This window comes from Astyanax mexicanus, chromosome 1 (assembly GCF_023375975.1).
Source record: "Astyanax mexicanus isolate ESR-SI-001 chromosome 1, AstMex3_surface, whole genome shotgun sequence".
In the NCBI taxonomy this organism is placed as follows: Eukaryota; Metazoa; Chordata; class Actinopteri; order Characiformes; family Acestrorhamphidae; genus Astyanax; species Astyanax mexicanus.
The window spans coordinates 21,114,087-21,136,896 of NC_064408.1; the positions used below are offsets into that span (position 1 = coordinate 21,114,087).

The following is a 22,810-nucleotide window of genomic DNA, read 5'->3' on the forward strand; positions in this document are numbered from 1 at the left end:
CTTTTTTAAATGCTGTATGGTTTATTGAACTGAGATATGCTTAGAAGGGCTAAATAATAAATAGTATATTTTTTTAAATCCTATTTGCGGTATAGACTGCATAAGTGAATATTAACATATAAAACATATAACCTGAGGTCTTGCACTAAGGAAAAATGCACGTAAATGAAAATGTAGTGGTCATTTACACAGTAATAATACCTAATAAACATGATAATAAATATGAGAGGTTTTACATGGCAGATAAAAAAATATTTACTGTACATATTGCCCCTTATTCTATAAACAAGCATATATATTCTAATGTACTGTTAAAATGTAAGCATATGTAAATGCATGAAAAATAAACATCGCACCAGGGAAATTAGCATTTGTAACATTTTTCAAACATATTTAGGAGCAGTTTTTGCTTTTTTAATAACTGTACTTATATGCGAAGAAATTACATCATTGTCATTTTTTTAATATACATGCATTTATTTATCTTTCGAAAAGTTATACAACAACTAATATATTAACTAATTCTATATTAAATAAATATAAAATAAAAGTGCAGACTCTATTATTATAAGTCTAGTTTTTAACAGACGTGTCCCGGCTGCTGCCAGGAGTCTCTCGCTGATTGGCTGGTTTGAGCTGGGCCCGGTGACGCAGCGCTGGTATAAATAGGGAGGGCAGGGCTGTAGCTCGGCCTTTGTGGCTGGTGGAGCTGGAGAAGTGGCAGTGCTGTCTGTGTGTGTTCGTGGCCCGTAATGTAAGTTTTGTTTTAAACAGCGGGTTTGGTCTTTGTTTAGGGTTTTAATGAGAGTATATAGATGTTTTAAAAGTCGAAAGCGATCTGTTTTAGGCAGTGTGTGTAATGTTTAACTTGGGGGAATCTGGGTAACTTGGCTAGCTACTTTTTATGGAGGCCATTTTGGCCTACTAGCTAACTTGGTTAGCATTGTTTATTATACATTAAATTGGACGTTATTTCGCTTAATTTCTTCTTTTTAAAAGGGAAGTAGTGGCAAACGGTGCAAGATATTGTTTTAACAGTTAAGTTACATATGAGTTGTATGATAAGTCCTGGTATGTATTAGCTTGTTAAATAGCAGTTGGCTAACCTAGATAACTAGCTTGTCGAGCCAGTACTCTGTGACCCTCCTTTCTTGGCATGCACGTAGTTTTCTCAGTACTCGTGTGTGTATGTATGGAGGAATAGAAGTGCCAGTGCTATGTCTTCGGTACCAGCATGTTCCCATCAGCTGGTTCTATCCTCAATCACTGGAACACGCCTGATGGCCCAAATGTAACCACAGAAGCAGGCCTAAAGTTTAGCTTAAGGGTTGTGGGTGGTTTAAACTTCTGCATGTATAGTGAGTTATAATTTCTAATAGTCTTACAATTCTCTTCTAGGTGGAGTTCTGACTGCAGCTCCCAAACTGGTGGGTATCAGATTTCATTTGTTTCCTCGTGACTTAGCACGTGGTGCTTTAGCTTTTGCCTCCTCTTACTGGCACGCATGAGGTGCATCAGTGCTTGTGTGTGTAGTCTCTGGAGGTAGAATATCCAGTCATAAAGTGGCCAGCATCAGAAAACTGTTTCTCTTGCCGGCTACCTTTTTGAGACACTTAATACTATAGCTGCATGATATGGGAATTGTATAAGCTATTTTTTTCTTAATTCAACATTGGCACAATCAGATGTTACCTCATTGGATAGTTCAAATGGTTATTTACTGCTGTATTTTGAATACCAGTAAAAGACCAAGTGACTCTGGCTCCTTTAGTACAATTGGCAGTCACTGGTTGTGTTACTTAAAAAAAAAAAAAAAAAAAAATCAGTCTCTAGTCTATGATTGTGTATCAGCAATAACGCTGGCATAAATAAAAGTATGATGTCTGATTGGCATTAGCCCTGTATTTCCATATTGATACTTTCCTACTGCAATATTAGTTGATAGGAATATCATTTAAATATTAATTGTAAATTATATATTGCTGACCCATAAAGTTGACTAAGTGTGCAGTGTGACTGCTTTCTAGACATTCTTGTATTTTTCATTGATTTCTTTTTTTCTATGGTAAAGGATATTAAGGAAGGGACTAGGCAACCCTAATGACTAGTGAAAAAAAAAAAGTAATGCAGCCCTACATAAGTGTTAAATAGTTCCCCTCAAATTTGATCTAGTCCTGACAATTTTTTTTCCTCTTGTTTATAGGTATGTGCAGTACTTCCCAACTACATGGTAGGCTGAATAAGGGGTCACTCCCTTCTGTGAGTTGTTGTAGAGCCAGCAGAGCAGTTCTAAGCTCAGTCAGTAAGTTGCATCCCAAGTTCATTTGAAGGGGATTTTTTTTTTCCCTTTTCCTGTTTTGCCAAATTAGTGGATGGCAGTATGTAAGTTGCTCGTAAAAGTTGATTACGGGAAGGGACTCCTGGGAACGCCTACACCTTTTAAGTTGAGTTAAGTTTCAACACTGCCTGCTCATGGCGAAACGGCGAGAGTTAACGGATTTTGAGCGAGGTCTGATAGTAGGTGCCAGAAGGATGGGGCGTTCAATTACTGAAGTTGTACTTGCATTTAACTTTCCTCGCTCCACGGTGTCGCGTGTGTACAGGGAATACTTGGCAGGCATTACCTCCCACGGTGGACAGCGCAGTGGCCGCCCACGGATGCTTAATGATGAGGACCTGAAGCGTCTGGATAGCATTGTTTGTGCTAACAGGTATGCAACTCTGGATGAAATCACAGCTACATTTAATGCCGGAGGCCCCAAACAAGTGTCACGCAGGTCAGTGCAGCGATGTTTAGCTTCAATGGGATATGTCAGCAGAAGACCCACCAGAGTGCCTGTTGAGATTACAACACCAGTGGCACCGGACAATAGTCAACCAGACCCTCAGACCGACTGATTGGACTGGGTTGTGCTCTGTCTAAAAGTGCGTCACTTTGGCAATGTTTGCAGTTTAGGACTTCAGTGTTTCATTCATAATGTTTTCAGAATTAACCTCTGAAGTGTTGAGAGAAATTGTGCTGAAGTTTAGTTTCTCCAGTTTTACCTACCAAATCTTAAATTAATCCAATATGGTAGAGCAGGCAAAACGCCACTGTTTGGGACTGGGGTTGCGGGCCACTTATGTAGGTCCATGGGTTACTTTGTTTAAATGTAAATCTGTTATTTTACTCTTAATAAAATATTTTGTTGCACCTTGTGTCACTTGTGTTTTCTCAAAAGCAAAGGTTCTCTACAATTGCCCTTGTAGCAACTCTTCATATGCATACAAATATTTTAAGCCCTGACTTCTCTGGAATGGATACCATGCCTAATGCAAGGTGTGCACTATATAGGTAATACAGCTTCCAGCTGTGCTGTGAAATGTTTGTGCTCCTCTTCACACTATTGGGGATGAAGTGGGTAGGTGATTAAATATCCCTCCTTTCATAAAAATTATAGGGCTTAATGCAATCAAATGGGATGGTGAATGCTCAAAGTTTTAGTATAACTGTGCAAAATGTGCTCCAACAAAAGCACAAATTTTATATTTTAAATGAATATTTTGTATTTTGTGTATGCTTGTATGTAGTGTAAAGGAGCTGTGATCCATAGCTTGTGGTTCTCATCTTTCACATCACTTTGGAAAAACGGTTCTGGTCAACACTAACACCTATAAAGTGTATATGGGAGGGACTTTTTATTTCTCCCTACTTTGGTTAGTGTCTGTAAGGGCTAAATACTTGTGTAAACTGTTTCCCAGAAAGTGATCTGATTTTAGGCTTAAACTGGGGCTGTTAGTGTAAAAAATTTAATCAGCCTCTTACAGCCTCTACAGTTTAATTTCAAAAGGGTGTTTTGAGATACACTATGAACAATCTAAATCTGTAGTTCTTAAAGTGTGGGACATAATATACCAAGTAAACCAGTGTGCATTTGGTAATTAACCTATTAGACTACCCCCGCACTCAAGTTCTACACTTTAAAAACTAAACTACAGAAACACTGGTTTCATGGGCCCTACCCCTTGGGACGCAACTTTGAATATGAACTGGCCGTGCAGAGGAATGCCATGCAGACACTTATTCACACCATGTCAAACTTATTTTCTTTAAACTTAAGCTGTCTGTAGGCAGGTTTCCATCCAAACCTTTCGAAAAAAGAATGCGCAATTTCCAAATTTCGGCAGGAAAAAATGCGAATTAAGCCGTGTTTCCATTCACTACAGTTATGCGAATAAACTTTAGATAACGTGGGAGAGGACGCCAAACAAGCATGGAGAGGTTTGATTCTGTTTTTGCTCTGTGCAGAATTATTTTCGTGTCGATTTGCCATCTCTACATGGTGATGGTGTTTGCTGTTCAAAGACGCCGGGCAGGACGAGCACTGGAAACGTTATTAAGGGCGGAAATCTCGGCGCGACCACGGCGACAGCCACCGTATACCTGGGAGCGCAAACGAAACAAACTGTTCTGGGAGAACATCGTTCAGAGCCATTTTTCTGATCAGCTTTGGATTCGGCATTTTAGAATGTCCAAAACAACTTTCGAAAAGCTGTGCGTCATGATTGGACCATATGTAGGGCCACGTATTTCCAGTCATCGCCCACCTTTGCCAACTGATAAGAGAATCGCCATCGCCATATACAAGCTGGCCACCTGTGCTGAGTACAGAGTAGTGGGTGAAACATTTGGTGTAAGCGTTACAACAGTCCATCGTTGTGTGTACGCTGTATGCCAAGCAATACGAATAAAACTAATGAACCGGTACATTACCGGACGCGACGGAGGCGCGAGAAATAGCACAGCGCAATAACGCGGCGCACCATATACCACAGGTGATACGTCATTTTTTATGCGAAAAACCCTTTTCCATCCAGTTTTTCCGAATTTTGGCGATGCGATATTCTAACTTTTCCACCCCCTCCTAGCGTAAAAATCGTTTTGCGATATTTGGGGCTTTTTTCGAATTTTTGACTTTTTCCATCCAGCTTTTTTCATGCGCATTTTCAAAATGCGCAAAAACTTGGTGGATGGAAAACCCTCTTGAGATGACTCGGACATTTTGTATTGACCCAATTTCTGCTAAAAACAGAAGCACCACAATTGGTGAATCTTTGGTAAGATAGAAGTTGATGTTTAGAAGCCTTTGGCATAAAATGTGTTTTGTTTTTTGTATTTTTGAGAAGTTTTGCCTTTCACAATCGTGTGGACCTCACCTCAGTAATTACTGCTTACGTTGATATTGCTCACTCTAATTTTCATAGGAAGGAGTCCGTATGTTGAGTGTGGTTTTGTTTATATACACAATTCTCATTCGAATGTTTGTAGATCTTAATGAAAATATTTTATCATTGTTCTACACTGCCTGGCCAAAAAAGTAAATGATGGAGGTTTGCTGCAGTTGATCAGGTCCAGGCTCAGCAACAGAGTGCTAAAAGAGTGAATCGGCATATAGTCAAGGTTATTCCTCTAATGGGTTTTTTTTTTCCCTGATACCACGGGCATAATGCTGGTATTCATTGGGCTGCAATTGTCCAGACCTTAACCCCATTGAGAATCTTTGGGATGTGCTGGAGAAGGCTTTGTGCAGTGGTCAGACTCTACCATCATCGATGCTGCAAGATCTTGGTGGAAAATAAATGCAACACTGGATTGAAATAAATATTGTAACACTGCAGAAGCTTATCAAAACAATGCCACAGCGAATGCATGCTGCTATTATAGCTAAAGGCAGTCCAATAAAAAAAGAATGATCTCTATAAAATGTTTTTAAAATAAACCTATTGGTTATTTTAATTTAATGCTGTAATGTGACTGTCTTGATGCAATGTTGTTGAGAGGTCATTAAAGCTAGTCCTTAGTCACGTCAGGACAAACTATTGCCGGATGGCCGCGTGTCAAACCTCACGACCTATATCTTATTACCTTTAACAGGCTTATTCTGTAATCCTTAATTATTCGACAGGTCACACAAACTGATCTAAGACCAGTCTCTGGTTCTACATCTTGTACTAGACACATTAAGAGGAGACTTCATAGTCTGACACTTGATCAGTTCTAGTAAAGAGTTTCTACCAACACCCAACTTCGTCATTAGTCTATTTTAATGCCAGGGTCACCATGACTAATCTGACTGAAGAATCAGCTTCCTGTGCAGCAGAGATGCCTGTGGTCGGTTTGATACTAGTTGCAGGAGTGTAAGACATTAATGTAATACAGTGATAGACAAGCAACATGATTACTTTGGAAATTTTAGAACCAGGGGCTGCTGGGATTTGGATACCCAGATAAACTAGGAAACTTATGAGGATCTAAAATTCTGGACCATGTGTGACTTGCGGCGGTCTCAAAGCTGGGATGGGAGTGAAGTTCCGATTAAAATTAATGCAGATCCAACCGTATCCAGATGGCGAAAAAGAACTGTTACACCAACTATGGTGAGTATGACTTGCAGCACTTAAAAATTCTGGATTTTCTGGAAATTCTGGATGTGAGCTATATATTTTTTGCTTAAAAGGAAGATTGAGGTTGCTAGGAACAATAAATTATGAAAAATCTATAATTAAATGAATATTTATTTACATACAGAATTAATGTGTAAAACAACAGGCCAGGCATCTTGTATGGAGTTGTAGAGGTCCCTAATGGTGTCTTGTGATAATCCATCTCATGCAACTTGAATATTCCGTTAGATTTTGTTGATGGGGTGGAGTGATTATAGTATGTTAAATAGCATCCCACCCATTTTTTTGATCTGGTATTGGTCTGGCAGTCCAGCTGGCCATATTATTTCATGTCTTCAAGGCAAGCTCTTGAGATGGTGGAAGTATGTGGACTAGCATTGTTCTGCATTGTTCTGTTTTAGTCACATGCCTCGGGCCTGATTTGCTAAGTACATCTGTCAGTCTTAAAGCTCACCTTCCGTCGTTTTTTCTTTCATTTTAAAATGTCTAGTTGTGGTCTCTAGTATGAATGAATGACATGTGAGCCGTTTTTGTAAAAAAAAAAGTGCTCAGGTGTCTCTGTATAGCTCTTTTTTAATGGACTGTTTTAGGGGTGTGTCCAAAATGACCGGATTCCAGCTTTGCTCATGAATATTCATACATGCAAACAGCATACAAATATCTCTCCTCTGATTGGCTAGGAGCACTGCGACGCCCCTCCACCGCTCTGCCGCTCACTGCCTCCCACCTCCTAAAGGTGCTTGCACACTGCACGCGGTAGGTGCGGCGCGGTACGCTGACCCCCATAGGATTCAATAGTGTCTAGAGCGGTAGAGCGGTGCGTCGCTGCCGCGGAGCAGAGCGGAAAGCGGCGCGTTTCCCCGCCCATAACCACGCCTCCACCGCGCTACCGCTTACCGCGGGCAAAGTTCAACATGGTTCAACTTTGACCTCGCGGCAAGCGGTACCTCGGCAGAAAACGCATGACGTGAACTCACGCGACTAGAGAGAAACTGTAGTCCAAACAACAATAAACGTGCGCGAGAGACTAATAATAGCGATTAGTGAATCCCCTCAGCTGTACATCACTTCCCTACACTCATATAGAGATAACAGGAGGAAGAGAAGAATCAGAGCTTTGTTCTGAGGCTGAGAAACATATACAGATCCACAGAGGCTGTAGAGACTCAAAACTACAAAACACCGCTCACAGAGGTGATGGGTTTTAGAAAACTCCGCCTATTATCAGCAGGAGACGCTTGGCGTCAGCAGCAGCGCAACGCACCCGCAACTGACCAGCGTAGAGCAGAGCGGCAGCACAGCGGAATGCCGCGCGGCATACCGCGTTCAGTGTGCAAGCACCTTTACTGATGAGCGGTGATGTTGCGTCGCTTCAGCTCCGCCTCTGGGAGTTTCTCGAGCCAAGGTGGGCTGGTCTGTGAGTTTCTGCCTACGTAGGCAGAAAGATAATTCAAAATTCACCCGTTTTTCGGAGGGGGGGGAGGGGGGATTTCTTTGCTTAGCTCCTGCAGACAATGGGGGCTGCAAAACAGTTTAATGTGCAGGTGTTCACATTCAACTCGGAGAGACCTACTGTATTCCGCAAAAAACAAGAAAAATCGGATTTTCGCGGAAGGTGAGCTTTAAGATAGCTTAACTTTTGCACAGGCTACATTATGTAATGCAGAGTAACTGTGCATTGTGCTGACAATACTTGAGTTTCTTCATATATATAATATACAGCAATAATATTAACACCACCTGCCTAATATGAGTTGACTCCGCTTGTACCACCACAAGATTTGAGAATTTAAGGCATTGACTAGAGTTTTCCTGTGGTATCTGGCACCAAGATGTAAGCAGCAGATGGATCTGGTGCAACTTCACTGCACAACAAGGTGCCTGGCAATAAAATGATCAAATCACTGATCAAAAAATGGTAAAGACCAGCAGCACTTGTTGACTTTAGAATTTCTGATTTATTAGCAATACAATTAGCAATACTGATGAAGGCACTCAGGCCTTAAAAAGACAAAAGTTAATACCATTCCAGCTTTTAAAACACACATAATTACAAAACAAAAAGTTTAGTATTTTGAGTGTTCTCATTGGTTGTTTTGTAATCATGTGTGTTTTTAAAGCTGGAATGTTATTAACTTTTTTTAAACCCTGATGAAGGCCTGAGCGGTGAAACACGTTGGTTATTCTTGTATTGCTAATAAATCAGAAATTCTCCGGTCAACAAGTGCCATTTTTTGACCAAGACGTTAGCAGCCTGGTTGCATTCTTCAGCCTTAAGTGCACATGAGAATCAAGCCTGTTTAACCAATTTTAGCAGGGACTATCCACTGCACACTGGGAACACGCCATAACACCTGTCTGCCATTTTGCAGAAGCGCCGACTTAGTCCTTATGCCAGAGAAATATCAGGATCAGAGCTTTAGAGGTGCTGAGCACCCAATAAGCCATATATAATTTGTGATTATGTGCAGCAAAATTGAGGATGGCTGCTAGTTTACTGTAATGTGTTGATGGAGGGTGATAACATAAAGAAATCCTCGTCTGAACAAAAAGAAATCCTGGTCTGAACCATCACAACACAGTCAGTCAAAATCCATTTAGAAGAGGCTTGACATGTAATGAAAATAACTTGTTTTAGAGCTGTTTAAGGCATATAGCCATCTTTTTAAAGTAGCTACTGAACCCTGAGATTATTTTCATGCTTCATTTGTTTTCAGTATGATAACCCACAGCCAGGGGACCTTATAGAGATTTTTCGAGGAACCTACCAACACTGGGGTTTATATGTTGGTGAGGGTGACATTATTCACCTTGCCCCTCCTTGTAAGTATGATATTGTAATTATTGATGTCATTCTTGTATGCCAATTCAGTCTGCACCTTCTTTTACATTATTTCTGTGTCTCAGGCGAGACAGCAGGAGCCGGGCCTAACTGCCTGATGTCCGTTCTGTGTGACAAGGCCTTAGTGATGCGTGAGAGGCTGGGTCAGGTAGTGGGTCAAGATCGATTCCATGTCAACAACCTTCTAGACTCGAAGCACACGCCAAGAAGTGTGTGTGTCATCTTACGTGATGCACTCAGTCTGGCTGGCCTGGAAATGCCCTATTGTGTTCTGAGAGGAAACTGTGAACACTTTGTGACAGAGCTGAGATACGGGAGAGCAGAGTCACGACAGGTAAATCTTCAATATACATTTGTTGTGCACAGTGCCTCACCTTAGCCCCCATTTACACATATCAGGGGTTCAAAAACTGAGATTTCTGTCCACACAGAGACAGAAATGCATGCATGAGCATGTTAGCTCCTCTCTGATGCTTACATACTAAAGAAAATCTAAACAGTGTATAATATATTTGTATTAGAACAGTATATACATTTATTAATTTGTTGAAATCTGAAATATAGTGCTGTCTGTGTGCAGACATTGTAGTTTTTTTCTTGTCTAGTTTACAAAATATAATGTAGGAAGGTATTTGAGGGCTAGAAACATGCTTGCATTGTTTTGTCAGCATTTTCATTCTGTTTTCTCCAGCCACTCATTCAAATAAAAAATTCAATTGGGTTTAGTTGTGTCTGCGCCAATACATCTTCTTTTGGGAATGTGTCAACAGTGGATTCACGTTATAGTAAAGTTTTGTGGAAAAAAGCGCTGTATGCTTCTATACCTTTGTGTCCTCTATAGTGGCAAAAAAAGAGTCAAAAATCCCTACCGGCTGCCCTTTTGTGGGGAAAAAGGTGATTAAGTGCATACTAGGGTGCTTCTTTTTATACCAAGTTATAATATATCTCAGTAGATCAAGAAATAAAACTAATACCTAATGTATCTTAATGAGTGCCCATTAAGAGGTGCCCTTCTGCTCTTACAATAGTAAAGGACACGGCACCCTTCTATTAAGTGCCTTCTATTCCACCCTCCACTAGATGGTGTCTCAAAAGGAGAAAATGTGGTAGGATGCAGGCTGTATACAGTTATCCTCCTACAGGTTTGACCAACATACCCTTTAGAATGTACAGACCCTGTGTCATTTATATGTTATTGCCACTGTTAAGGAAGCCCTGGGCAAAAAAAGGCAAAATGGGGATGTTACTGTAGTTGCAAGGTGCAAAAACTCCAAAGCAAAAGAAGAAGAGCAAGATGAGCTCCAATAGTTTTGGGATAGGTTTCTTTGAACTAAAAAAATATAAGTCTTGTTTTAACTGGAGTCTTTTTTGTAACTTATTAAATGTGACAAAAAAGCAATTGGAAAGGGTTTGCTAAATTCAGTCTTTAGAGGGTGTCTGAATAGTTTGGTAGTTTTAACATGTTTGTCAGCTAATGTATATAATTCTAGTAAAATCACACACTTTATTGCTCAATAACCCCTGTGCTTTTTCTCTGTGTTCAGATTCATTCTGCGGTGAAGATTGGTGTGCGTTCCATGGCCATCGTAATAAAAGCCTTCAATAATGCATCAAGCCCCAGAAAAAAAAAGAAAGAAAAGGTCTTGAAAATCAGCCCATCATGGTGAAAGCAGGACATGTGTGCCTTTCCTTTTAAATAAACTTGAAGACACTCTTAATTTCAACAAGCCAGACATTTCAATTGGACCTGCTGTGAATCTAATGACGAACCAAAGACTGTACACACAACTACTGGCGCAGAATATTTCAAAATGTCTTTATTGATTTACTTTCTTTAGACCTATAATAAGATGCAGTCCTGGATTGTTATGAACTGTTTCATCCTCTAAATCATGCATGTCCAGCATGTGCAGCTGTGCAGCCTTCATCACAACACAATTGCAACTCAACCTCTGTTTTATATCTGTTTTATAAAGACCGAGAACAACTAATAAACGCTGTTCTCTTTCTTATGTGAAACGAATTATTTATTTTTTTCAGCTTGTACTGTGTTGGTATCAGGTCTACTGTATTTATTGTACTGTTCTAGTTCTATGTTGCAGAAATTGTTGCACGATTGCACTTTATGTTTGCATGTCTGTATTGTACTGATTGTTCCATATTGTACTGTATTGCTTCCAGAGGAACGTAATTTTGTTGCACTCTGTTCAGGTAGAACGAAAATAAAATGCTCATTGATTCTCTTGACTTGACTCTTTGTGTATGCAAAAAAATATTAAGAAGATTTAATGCGGAATTAGTTTGAGTATGTCTACTATAGATTAATTATGTGATAACATATCACATGGTCCTGTCCTATTATGAAATGCAGGCACACTACAAATGTATATTATACATCATATTTCAGTACTAGACCAATTCATATGAACTGTAAGGAACATTAGTTGTGTCATAGGCCACTGAAGATGCCAAAAAGATGATAAGAATAGGCCTCATTCGCCAACATCTTAAATGTTTCTTTTAAATGAGAATTTGTTTGCATGGAGGCTTTAACCAGCATTTAAAAACAGGTAAAGTTTGGATTTGATATCAAGACGTTTCACTAGAGGGCACCAATCACCAGGTTAAGTACTGTGACTATTCCTGTCTCTATCTCTTTTTTTATTGAAGCTATATCAATACTATATATATTTGAAAGATTGCGAAGACAAAAATGAGAGAATCAACAGTCTGACACATCAGAAAATGTGAAAATGGTAATTGTCTACCCTCTCATTTCTGTTTCTTTTTTTTGTTTGTTTTATATAGAATACATTTTGCAATGTACACAGAAAGTGAAAAAAACATCCTCAAAATATTTCATGTATCATAAACTCATACATAAAATTTCTGCACTGTTTATGATAGATGGGTGTTCTGCAAAAACTCCAGTGAATTCATTGATTTGGGTGGATACATTTTAGAATTTAAAAACTAAAAGTAGGTAGATCTTCAGTGGTGTTCCGACAATAATTTTGTTTAAAAACATCTTTTTATTTCAAATTTATTGCTTGTTTGTGTGAAGTGAGGATTACTGAAAGACTGAGCCCACCACAGTTTGGCAGATAGGTGTGGTCCTTTATGACATGCTGTGTGGAAAGAGCCCTTTTACCAACTCCACACAGATCGTCGGGAAGACACTCCGCATGCCTGCCCAGGATCCTTCATAACACAGACACATAGATACTCTCATCAGTCCGCATCCATGCATAAACCCAGTTTATTTCATTAACTGACACATGTGAACTCAACCACTGCCTCTTTTCGAACTGCTGCTGATGTAGCATCACTGTACACTTGGAGGAAAGCGCAGTGAGTTTTGATACATCAGCTCACAGGTGCACCGTGCTGCAGACATCACCCTTTGGAGTGATGTGGGGAAAGAGCGCTCCCGATTATAGTGGCAGCCCCTTAGTCCACTGGACCACTCGGAGCCTATTCATATTTGTGTTCCTATCTTTGAAATTGATCAAATTGTATTTTAATTAACCTATTTTATATTATTTAAAAAGTGCTTATACGCACAAAATTATGTTGTTATTATTACATTACTGGATGTGGATTTGAGGGCCAGATTCAGGAAATTAAATGAACATGGTTTCTTTAAAGAACAATTCTATTACTGCACTAACTGAACACATTAACTGAATAAATCTCCATCATAGTTGATCATATTCCTGAATAAACTCAACTGAACTGCTGGAGGTTCCTCACTGTAGTTTTTACTCCTGTAACTTCAGAATAATCCAGTCCAGTTTACCTTGTTTCTCATCTGATTACTAAATGTTTGTGATGTACATTTCACAGTAAATGTTTACAAGGCATGGCTACCTGTTTGTAGATGGGACAGTTTGAGTTTCAGAAGAATGTTTCCAATTAAAGCACTCCTGTTGTTAACATTAAAGGTGATACAAAGACTTCTTTAGGTGATCCACATAGAACAGTGGTGTCCAAAGGTTTCATAAAGGGTGCCAGATTGGGCCATCTTAAAAAAAAAAAACAGGGGGACAGTCTCCTTTTCCTGAATTCCTAATATATTGTATACAAAATATTAAAAACTAAATATGATTAAATACTGGAATGCAGAGAGATGGACACCCCTGCCAAAGAACTCCTAATGCACCTCTTCTTGGTCAGGATGGGTTATGACCTGCCTAAAACAACTGAGTGCAATGGTCACAGTGGGAATGTACTGTATTAAAAAAAATCCAACCAAAAAACAAGAATATTTTTTAAAGTTCATAATTTAATAGTAAGATTGATGTGAAAAGTGAAATCCTTTTATTCAGTTCAGTTCTGTACTATCACACATCTCTCTTTCAGCAGAGCTCCGACAACAAGTCCAAACTGTACAGCATCTCCCATTGTAGTTGTAGATCTTTAAAAAGTAAAGAAGAGTAGAGGCAGAAATATGGAAACCAGACTGAGGGGAGAAAGTTCAGACGAGAGTGTAGTGTTAACACAGCCAGAAGTGATTCCAATATATTAGTTTTCAAACAATCAACAAAACCAAAAGAAAACAGTTATTTGGGGATTTATAAGTTCCAGCACAGCTCTGTGGGTTATATTTAATCCTATTTGGATTGTGAGACTGTAATACATTTTGCAATCCTGATAAGAAATGTTAATATTTAATGTAAAATATTACACATTCTGATGAACTGTAGTTCTGATGAAGTAATCACTGAATGCAATCAAATTTTCACAGCAATAATCCAAAATCTGGTAGAAAGCCTTCCTTGAATAGTAGAGACAGTTACTCCAACAAAAGCAGAATAAACTATATTTAATTACCTTAAAGAAAAGAACCTTCAATGAGCAGGTGTCTGTATACTGAACGTTTTGGAGCATATTATGAATATTGTCAGTGCATAAAGAACACTGAACAACTAAAAACAATAATAATAATCTGACTTAAGTATAACGTTTTGAACAATTTGCTGCTAAGCTGATGTGTTTTGTAAGTGTGTCAAAAGGTTGTAATAAATATTTCAGCATGGGAAAAGGTCTTTAAAATATTGTGATACAATATTTTTCACCCTATTGCCCACCCCTATTCAGAATATACAGAAAAGGTGCTTAAACAAAATGCTTAGCTATTTAGTGGCACAGCACTACTTTTCCTACCTACAGACTGGAAATTTATATGCATGTCCAAATCATATTTTTGGAGCTGCAGAAAAGCATGCTTGGTAACTGATCCGATAATAAAAGTTATATACTGATTTTTTTTAAACAGTTAAATCCTAATTTCCTGTTTTAGAGAGAGGGAGTCCTGACTGATCATATTGCTTTGAGAAAGAGATGCGTCCCCACCACCATGTACACATACCCAATCGATAACTGCATTTTAGTACACACGAATGCCTGAAGAACTGCCGGTGGTCTATTAATAAAACACTGAACACACTCTTGTGCCTTCAAGGGTGTGTGAATTTCTACGTAATCTCATAGAAGAGGGCAGAAGCAGATACATTGGTACAGTGAAACTCTGCTGCCTCTGCTGGCAGCCACACTAAGAATAGGCAGAACGGAGGTCCTTCTTCCAGACCCCCAGTCAGAAAACGTTCTGGGTCATCACCATAATCATTCTCATTCCCACGAAATGCCACGCAGAAGGCGTCGACTTGCTGGTCCCTGCAGCACTCTGCAGTGCCGTTCCTGCTTCCAGTTTATTCTACTCAAGCTGGATCGGGGGGTGAGACATCACACCACCGCTCCAGAAGCAGAGGAGTCCTCTCACTCCTCACATGTTGCCCACCCTAATGTTAGGGTTCATCATGGGGTCCAGGTTGGGGTCGTCATCGGCTGAAGCCCGGCCCAGCTTGGCCATTATGATGATGAGGGTGAAGAAGCCAATCATTCCAATCAGGAACAGCATGAGAATTCTCTGCTTTGTCGTTAGGCCTTTTCTTTTAGTGCCCAAGCGGTTCCTGTTAGAAGCAGAAGAAAAACAGCTAAGAGAATGATACACAAAAACATCAACACAGTGAATGAAACTTAAATGAAAGTTGATCCTGCTTTTGTTGGAGTAACTGTCTCTGCTGTCCGGGGAAAGGCTTTCTACTGGATTTTTCCTGAACATATTTGTTTGCATTTTGTGTTAAGAGCATTAGTGAGGTCAAGAAGTTGATTATGATCACCACCCCACCTTATCCCAACTCCCCAACTCTTCCCAAAAGTATTGGATGGAGCACCATCATTACTCTAGAGAATACATTTCACTGCTCCACAGTTCAATTCTCAGGGATCTATACCTGTCAAGCCCACGTCTGTTGATGCCATGATGCTATTCTACTGGCGCCATTTTTCTGCAGGTAGCTGAATGCACTCAATAGAAGTGTTGTCCACAACACTTGGTGTAATGATGCACTCTGCTCACGATTCGATTCATGATTCTAGATTCACAATTCGATTTTCTTTCAATACTTGGAAAACATTTTGAAGGAAAAAAAAACAGGGAGATTTAATAAACTATGAAAAATGCACCTTGTATAAATGCTCCCTGTACTGTTTTAAGCATAAAGAACTACCATAAGTTATTACTTCTCAATTAATCACTTTTTTATTTAAGTACTAAGAATGAAAACATTACAGGAAATAGAATGAATTACTCTAATTCAGTAGGTTTTTGTGTATCTTTACTATAGCAGAAAGAAAGCATGTGTGTGATGTCCTGGTTCTTGGGCCTGCACTAGCGGCATTGCGACTTTGGTGTTCAAACAATGCAACTGCAATACATTTCATTAACAGAACATAGAATCCTATGATCACACTATGCAATTTACACATATAGTGTATTCATCAACACAATTTTTTTTTTTGCTCTAATCTATTTTAATTCGAGGCGAATAAGAAATAATATACAACCACAGAACACATTTATTATCTGACATTTTAGTCATCAGAAAGTAAAAATCTAGCTAAAGCTAAAGGAGTAGTAAGGACTCACTTCAGTATCTGTGCAAACCAGCTGAGGGCGGGCCGCCGGCGGTATTTATCATCGTCAAAGTCGATTTGGGTAACTGAAGAGTGGCTCGATTCTCGTGTGTCATACACCTTCCTTGGTGAAGAAGCTGAGAGAAGACAAAAAAAACACAAGACAGTGAATGACAACAGCAACAATGTTCACACTCACTTGTTGCCACAGGCAGAAACATAATGTTGGGAACACCAGCAGTATGCATGGGTATCAATATTGGGGCAAAATAAGTGCAGTTTAGCAGTTTGTTAGCAGGATTAGATTAGCATCTCAAATGTTATTACTATATTATTAGTAGTATTATATTATATTATTATATGGTCAAAGGTATTAGGACACCTGTTTTCTTTTTTTTTAATTAAGGGTATTAACAATCAGGCTTATGCTGATTTTGTTAAAGTTACTGTCTCTACTGTCTAAGGAAGACTAGATTTGGAAGCCCTGCTTTGCTCTGATTGCATTTAGCAACAAGAGCATCACTGAGGAGCATCAGTGAGGATCAGTCAGGATGTTGTACGTCAGGATGTTGTACGTCAGCATGTTGTTCGTCAGCATGTTGTTCGTCAGCATGTTGTTCGTCAGCATGTTGTACGTCAGGATGTCACCACACAACCTCATCCCAAAAGTACTGGATGTGTAGGATTGTGTCTCTGGAGAAAAATCTTTATAAAGTAAATTACTAATACAAAATCATACCATACCTTTGCTGATAGTAATGGTGTCAGGTGAAGTAGCTGTGATCATGTTGATGACAGAGTCTTGTACGCCCACTCCTCCGTTATTGTGTACTCCATGGCTGTGGCCCATGTCCTGATGGGGAGGTGTGGGACTGATCGTTGGCTCTGGGCTGTACGAGAGGGAAGAGGCAACAGCGGACTCCACAGCAGGGGCTGGAAAACAGATTAACAGGATGTAATTTCATTTAGAGAGGAGGTTCATAGCTGCTTTGATGAGGAAAGCCGCACACAACCACATTATAAACCAGTATCATAAAGCTAAACAGAAAGACTCACTATCAAAGGTCCAGTCTGTATAATCAGTGACATCATGGGATGTGTTCTCCTCAGCCTCTTGTTTGTCTTCAACCTGAAAATAATGTGCAAGAGAATCTTAAGTCAGAGCTCAGAATTAATTCTGTATATAATTTCTTTCTTTTATTACCAATTTAGTACTGCCTCAATTCAGCACCATTGTGCTGTTATCAGTGTTACCCCAGACTTTTCAGCTGATGTACAATTCCTTTAAATATAAGTAATAAAATGAGACTGCAGTCCATAGAGTGAGGTCAGAGTCAAGTGACACCAAATATTAATTTTAAACATTATTTTCTGTAATATGAGTTTATGCTTGCGAAACTAAAGCATTACATTAAAACAGACTCAGTTAAACATAAATACAATAAGTGACCTGAGCATTAATCTAAATATATGTTTTATCATCAAAATAGGTTACCATGGGGCAACTGATTTTACCCCCCAAAACATTAAGCAAAAAAAATAACAAATATTAGATGTTATCTAAAGTACAAATGTTAACAGATATACTGCAGCCAATCAAATCAGGTGGTGAATGTATCATTACAGTGTACCATCTCTCACCAGTGGAAGGCCTAGTCCTGCTCTGGCCCAGTTAACCGTGGAGAGTTGCCCTCTCAAAACATCAGCCACAGGACTGGCCAGGTTCGAGGGAGGGAAGACTGGCCCCTGGCATGTTGGGCACTGGTAACCTGCTGGTGCTGTGTACAGGGGCAGGCGTGAGGCCAGGTCATTCAGACATGACCAGTGGAATAGATCTAAAATGAAACAAGACAAGACAATGATAAGCAACATGAAAACAACAAGCATATGATCGCTGCTGACAGGCAAAATATTCTTAACTTTGAATTAACATAAAACAAGAGTTTACTCTAAATAATTTTAGGACATTCCTTTTGGTGTATTAATGTATCTTCAATTTGCACCATGTACTGAGCAGCTTCAGGGTTCAAACGATGGATAAAACTAACAAAATCTTACAAAAATGGAGATACTGGCTCTTCATTGGACAGCTGCTAAATTAAAGGGTCTCAGCAGACATTGGTTTTAAATTAATTTACTGAATGTACTATTCAATATATTACTATTATATTTTTTGTGTTTTTTTTATGTCTGTCCACATATACAAGTCACAAACTTTTGGCAGTCCATGCTGACAAGAAAACAACTGTTTAGTCTAATTACATAGTGTATGGGGGAGGGTTTGGCTTTATTTGGCTGCATTTTAGAGAGATGGATATATTTACACAACTGTAACTGTAACGTGGCTCAAATGGTCTCAGAACACCTGAAGTGGTTTGACTAATTGGATTTGTATACATTTAAATTATTCCTGGGCATGTTTACACATGTTTATTTGGCCTGGCTTTATCCAGATATAATCCAGATACTCAAGAAAGTGACCAGGTATAAATGTTTTAGTGGCTCAACATCCACTAGAGTTCCCCAATTTTTAGGTTTTCTGGACTTTCCAGTATCTGAGATCCGGAACAATGTTAGCAATGGGAGAATGGTATTCTTGGGCCAATTCTATTCAAAGTATAAATAAGTACAGTATTTGCTTACTTTAAAATAAGTAACAGGGCCACAATGGAAACAGGCTTTAGGGCTTCATCATGTTGGTATCCTAAATTATTTAAAATATATGTTGACGGGGCGCCGAGTGGTCCAGCGGTCTAAGGCACTGCCACTATGAGCAGGAGGTCGCAGGTTCGAACCCCAGCTCATGCAGCTTTGCCATCAAGCTGCCGGCATCAGAGGGAGCAAAATTGGCCCTGGGTGGGTAGATGGCGCTCTCTCCCCACATCACTCTTAGGGTAATGTCTGCAGCACAGGGCGTCTGTGAGCTGATGTACCGGAGCCGAGCCGCTGTGCTTTCCTCCAAGCGCGCTGGCTGCTCGGCAATGCTGCATTAGCAGCAGCTCGAAAAGCAGCGGTGGCTGGCTTCACATGTATCGGAGGAAACATGTGCTAGTCTTCACCCTCCTGGTGTGTTGTGGCATTACTAGTGATAGGGGGAGTCCTAATGAGTGGGTTGGGTAATTGGCCGTGTAAATTGGGGAGAAAAATGGGAAAAATTAGAAATAAAATTATAAAAAAAAAAAAAAAAAATTATATATATATATATATATATATATATATATATATATATATATATATATGTTGACTGCTGTTCAGTGTTGTGTAATATATATATATATATATATATATATATATATATATATATATATATATATATATATGCTGACTGCTGTTCAGTGTTGTGTAATTTTACATAAAGAAAAAAAAATCTAAATCAATCAATCATCCCATTCCATTAACAAAGTTACCATGCCAAATAAAGTGCCAGATTAAGGCCAAAGACCTGATTCTTTTGCCAGCAAAGGGCAAGCAGAGACTCAACTTCTAAGAATTTCATGCTGTCGGAAATCTTTTCTTGAACAAAGCAGATGCAACAAAAACAGGTCCAGTCCATCTGATTTTGTACTGTATGTAACATAGCCGCTTATCTAACATTTTGATTTTGATACCACTGCTCTACATGAACAGCTGGAGTTTCTAACAGACATTCCAGACAAATGCGCTTTATATGTTTGTATGCATTTTAAGGTACATACATACATACAACATATAATTTAATACATGGTTGTGACATGGATTTTTGCTGAACCTTTGCTTTCTCCAATATGTTTTTTTAAGGAGAACCCATTAATTTAATGAGCTGATTTTATTTATTATTTTATTTTTTTAGAATACTTTTAAAAATATTTAAATTCTGATGGCTGAATGTTCTTCATAATGAAAAGTCTGTTGCTCTTTAAAATGGTCTAATTGCATTATAACGCTGTTATAGCATCATTATATCTGTGGCATAAATTGGCTTAAAATGGCAATACTATTGTTTATCATAATCTTTTCTGGAAAAATATATTCTCCAAACAAACTTTTTATCGTGACAAACCTACTGTATAGCTGATTTCCTCAACTGGGTGCAAAAAGCTGCATCATGTCCAACCAATCAACCATCATTCCATTCCTCTAACTGAGAAAGGCCCCCAGCTCACATGTGATGCGACTTTGTATTTAAGGAGTTATCTTTAACACCCTTACACAGTATTATAACCAGCCATTGCTGCTAAGCAGTATTATTCATCTAGCCACGGCATGCACATGCTGATTTAGCCATGAAATATAATGTAAAGGACTGACTCACCATAGCACACCAACCTCACAGTGTCCTGGGAAATAAGAGGTTGATTACACAAACTGCAGTTGGGATTGTAATCGCTGTCCTGGAGCCACTGCAGGTAGGATTGTACTATACACTGCACAGAAGCGGAACAGAACAGCACAGTCAACATTTGAAGGTGAACAAGGCGGACAGCCAACATGTGAGATCTGTATACACAATAATCAGTCTACAGACCTTACTGTGATTGGATACAAGGCAGTGCTCACAAACATTGACCCGATGTTCAAAGCAGAAGAGGTTTGTAACCTTCCTCTTCGGGCACTTACACAGACCCATGGTCTGCCTGTCGAACTGTACACAAACACATGAAATTAGTGTAAACAAATGTCAGTGCATCAATGCCCCAAATAGTTGTACACTACATAGAAAGTTGGTGGCTGCACATTTGAGCCAAGTTTGATTATTACGGAAACATTCTTTCAAATTTAAGTAATACCTTCAGGCCATAGAAAGGGATCAGAGACAACTGGCCTGTACCCTTACATTATCACCATATACAACCTATGCATTTTTCTACAGTACATACTGTTGCATGAAAATAAAGACACAAACATGCCTAATTATGTCTGTCAGACGTCATATAGGAAACTGACATAAATAACTGATTAGCACAGTGATTGATTATTCTACTCAGGCTTTAGTAGAGTTTAATACATCTGAGATACTAAATAACTGATCAGATAGAAAGATAAATAAATAAATAGGTGATAAATAGGTAGACAGACAGACAGATATAAAAACAGATAGATAAAAAACATAGATTGATGTTTAATATTTTATTACATTAAATTACTTTAAACGAAGGCCAACTGGACTGTAACCTAATGTTTTATAAAGTGGGCTTTTATCAAACTAAAAAAAATAAATAAGGAAAAACAGTAATAAGACAATACACTGACATATAGCCATATAACCACATCAACTAGCTAGGTTAGAAACACACCCATCCTTTTCTTTTAAAAGTACAGAACAAATTAGTGGCCTCAGTGTGATCAAATGTTAATTAGCAAGCTAGTTTAGTAGGTATATTAAGTTACTCCCAAATAGTTGGTTTCAGAATCAGCTGTTCCACGCCCTAAGTAGACGTACCCTATGTATGGAGCAGGGGGGGATACATCACCTAAAATAACAAAGTAAATAAACCTGTGTCAAGGTTATATAGGTAGGTATGTTGTTTAGCTAGCTTTAACGCTGTGGGTAAGAAATATTAAGCTGTATGATTTTTCAGTGTCTTGTTATCGCATATTAGATCGCTTGGTTACCTGTCTCTCTAGTTGGCTAAGTTAGCCTGTTAGCTGTGTTTAGAGTGGGGCGTTTAACCCCAGCTGTCAAAACCCCGTTAGAGTAAAATCAGGGACGAATACGAGGCATTACTAAACTTACCGAGACAGCGCGGGTTCAGTCAAGCTCCGTGTCTTTAAACTGAAGCTCAGAACTGTGAAAAATGTCCTGGTCCAGCTAATCTAACTCATATTTGTGATGCATTTATCGGGAAGCATTTTTCTGCCACGTCTCTTCCGCTACAGTCGCAGAGTAATGACATCACACTGCACATGGGCTGTGTCCCAATACTCCTGTAAAGCCTTCACTTCTGTGTGCTCTTGTTTAAAGTCTTCTAGCCAATCACAGTTGTATGTCTTACTCTGATCTGAATTCTGCAACAAATTCGGAACTAGTTCAATTACTGATTTTAAAAGAGTATGTGATTCTATACCAAATGGTGTTATTTGCTTACTTAAAAGAAATTACATGTTTTCAGATACTTTTTCTTCAACACTCTAAGACCTAACCTGTTCTAATGATGAATAAGATATCTAAATGCTCTTTATGTCTGTAATGTACTCAAAAACAGAATTCAGTAAATAAATACATAAAAAAATAGAAATTAAACATAATATTTGTATTTTGTCTGTTTATTGCAGTGCAGTCATTTGATCAACAATGCTATTTTTATTATTATTATATATATATATATATATATGTATATATATATATATATATATATATATATATATATATATATATATATATATATATTACAAATTACAAAGCAATAAAAAACTCATAACCTGCCACATTAGCAGGGATGCTACCATGTTTTACCTTAGTGAGCAGATTTTTAGTTTTCCAATGCAGTGGGCGGGCTAATCATCTGTTTGTTTTCAATAATACATGTCTGTTCTGGTGGACAATAGGTCTTAATCTGTGTGAAGTGA

At 38.7% G+C, this 22,810-nt stretch overlaps 2 protein-coding genes, 1 long non-coding RNA gene and 1 other non-coding gene across 4 annotated transcripts; 3 read left to right on the forward strand and 1 right to left on the reverse strand.

Moving 5' to 3' along the window:
- Positions 1-638: 638 nt before the first annotated feature.
- On the forward strand, positions 639-3,193 carry LOC103042413 (uncharacterized). Its single transcript, XR_455161.4, has 3 exons — positions 639-754; positions 1,399-1,427; positions 2,204-3,193. It is a non-coding gene; the product is annotated as an uncharacterized LOC103042413 (long non-coding RNA).
- Positions 1,143-1,277, forward strand: LOC125785816 (small nucleolar RNA SNORA57). The gene has a single exon (XR_007428159.1). It is a non-coding gene; the product is annotated as a small nucleolar RNA SNORA57 (small nucleolar RNA).
- A 1,837-nt stretch (positions 3,194-5,030) lies between the features above and the next one.
- Positions 5,031-11,513, forward strand: LOC103033094 (phospholipase A and acyltransferase 3-like). The gene is made up of 4 exons (XM_022667784.2): positions 5,031-6,417; positions 9,162-9,267; positions 9,352-9,620; positions 10,831-11,513. The coding sequence occupies exons 1-4, from the start codon at positions 6,307-6,309 to the stop codon at positions 10,951-10,953; spliced, it is 609 nt and encodes a 202-aa protein (XP_022523505.2). The 5' UTR covers positions 5,031-6,306; the 3' UTR covers positions 10,954-11,513.
- A 2,038-nt stretch (positions 11,514-13,551) lies between these two features.
- Positions 13,552-22,132, reverse strand: zfpl1 (zinc finger protein-like 1). The gene is made up of 8 exons (XM_007253977.4): positions 21,978-22,132; positions 20,769-20,885; positions 20,556-20,667; positions 17,906-18,099; positions 17,321-17,393; positions 17,009-17,197; positions 16,278-16,401; positions 13,552-15,258 (listed from the first exon to the last, which is right to left on the reverse strand). Exons 2-8 carry the CDS (start codon positions 20,868-20,870, stop codon positions 15,072-15,074), a joined length of 981 nt encoding a protein of 326 aa, XP_007254039.1. The 5' UTR covers positions 20,871-20,885; positions 21,978-22,132; the 3' UTR covers positions 13,552-15,071.
- Positions 22,133-22,810: the final 678 nt, after the last annotated feature.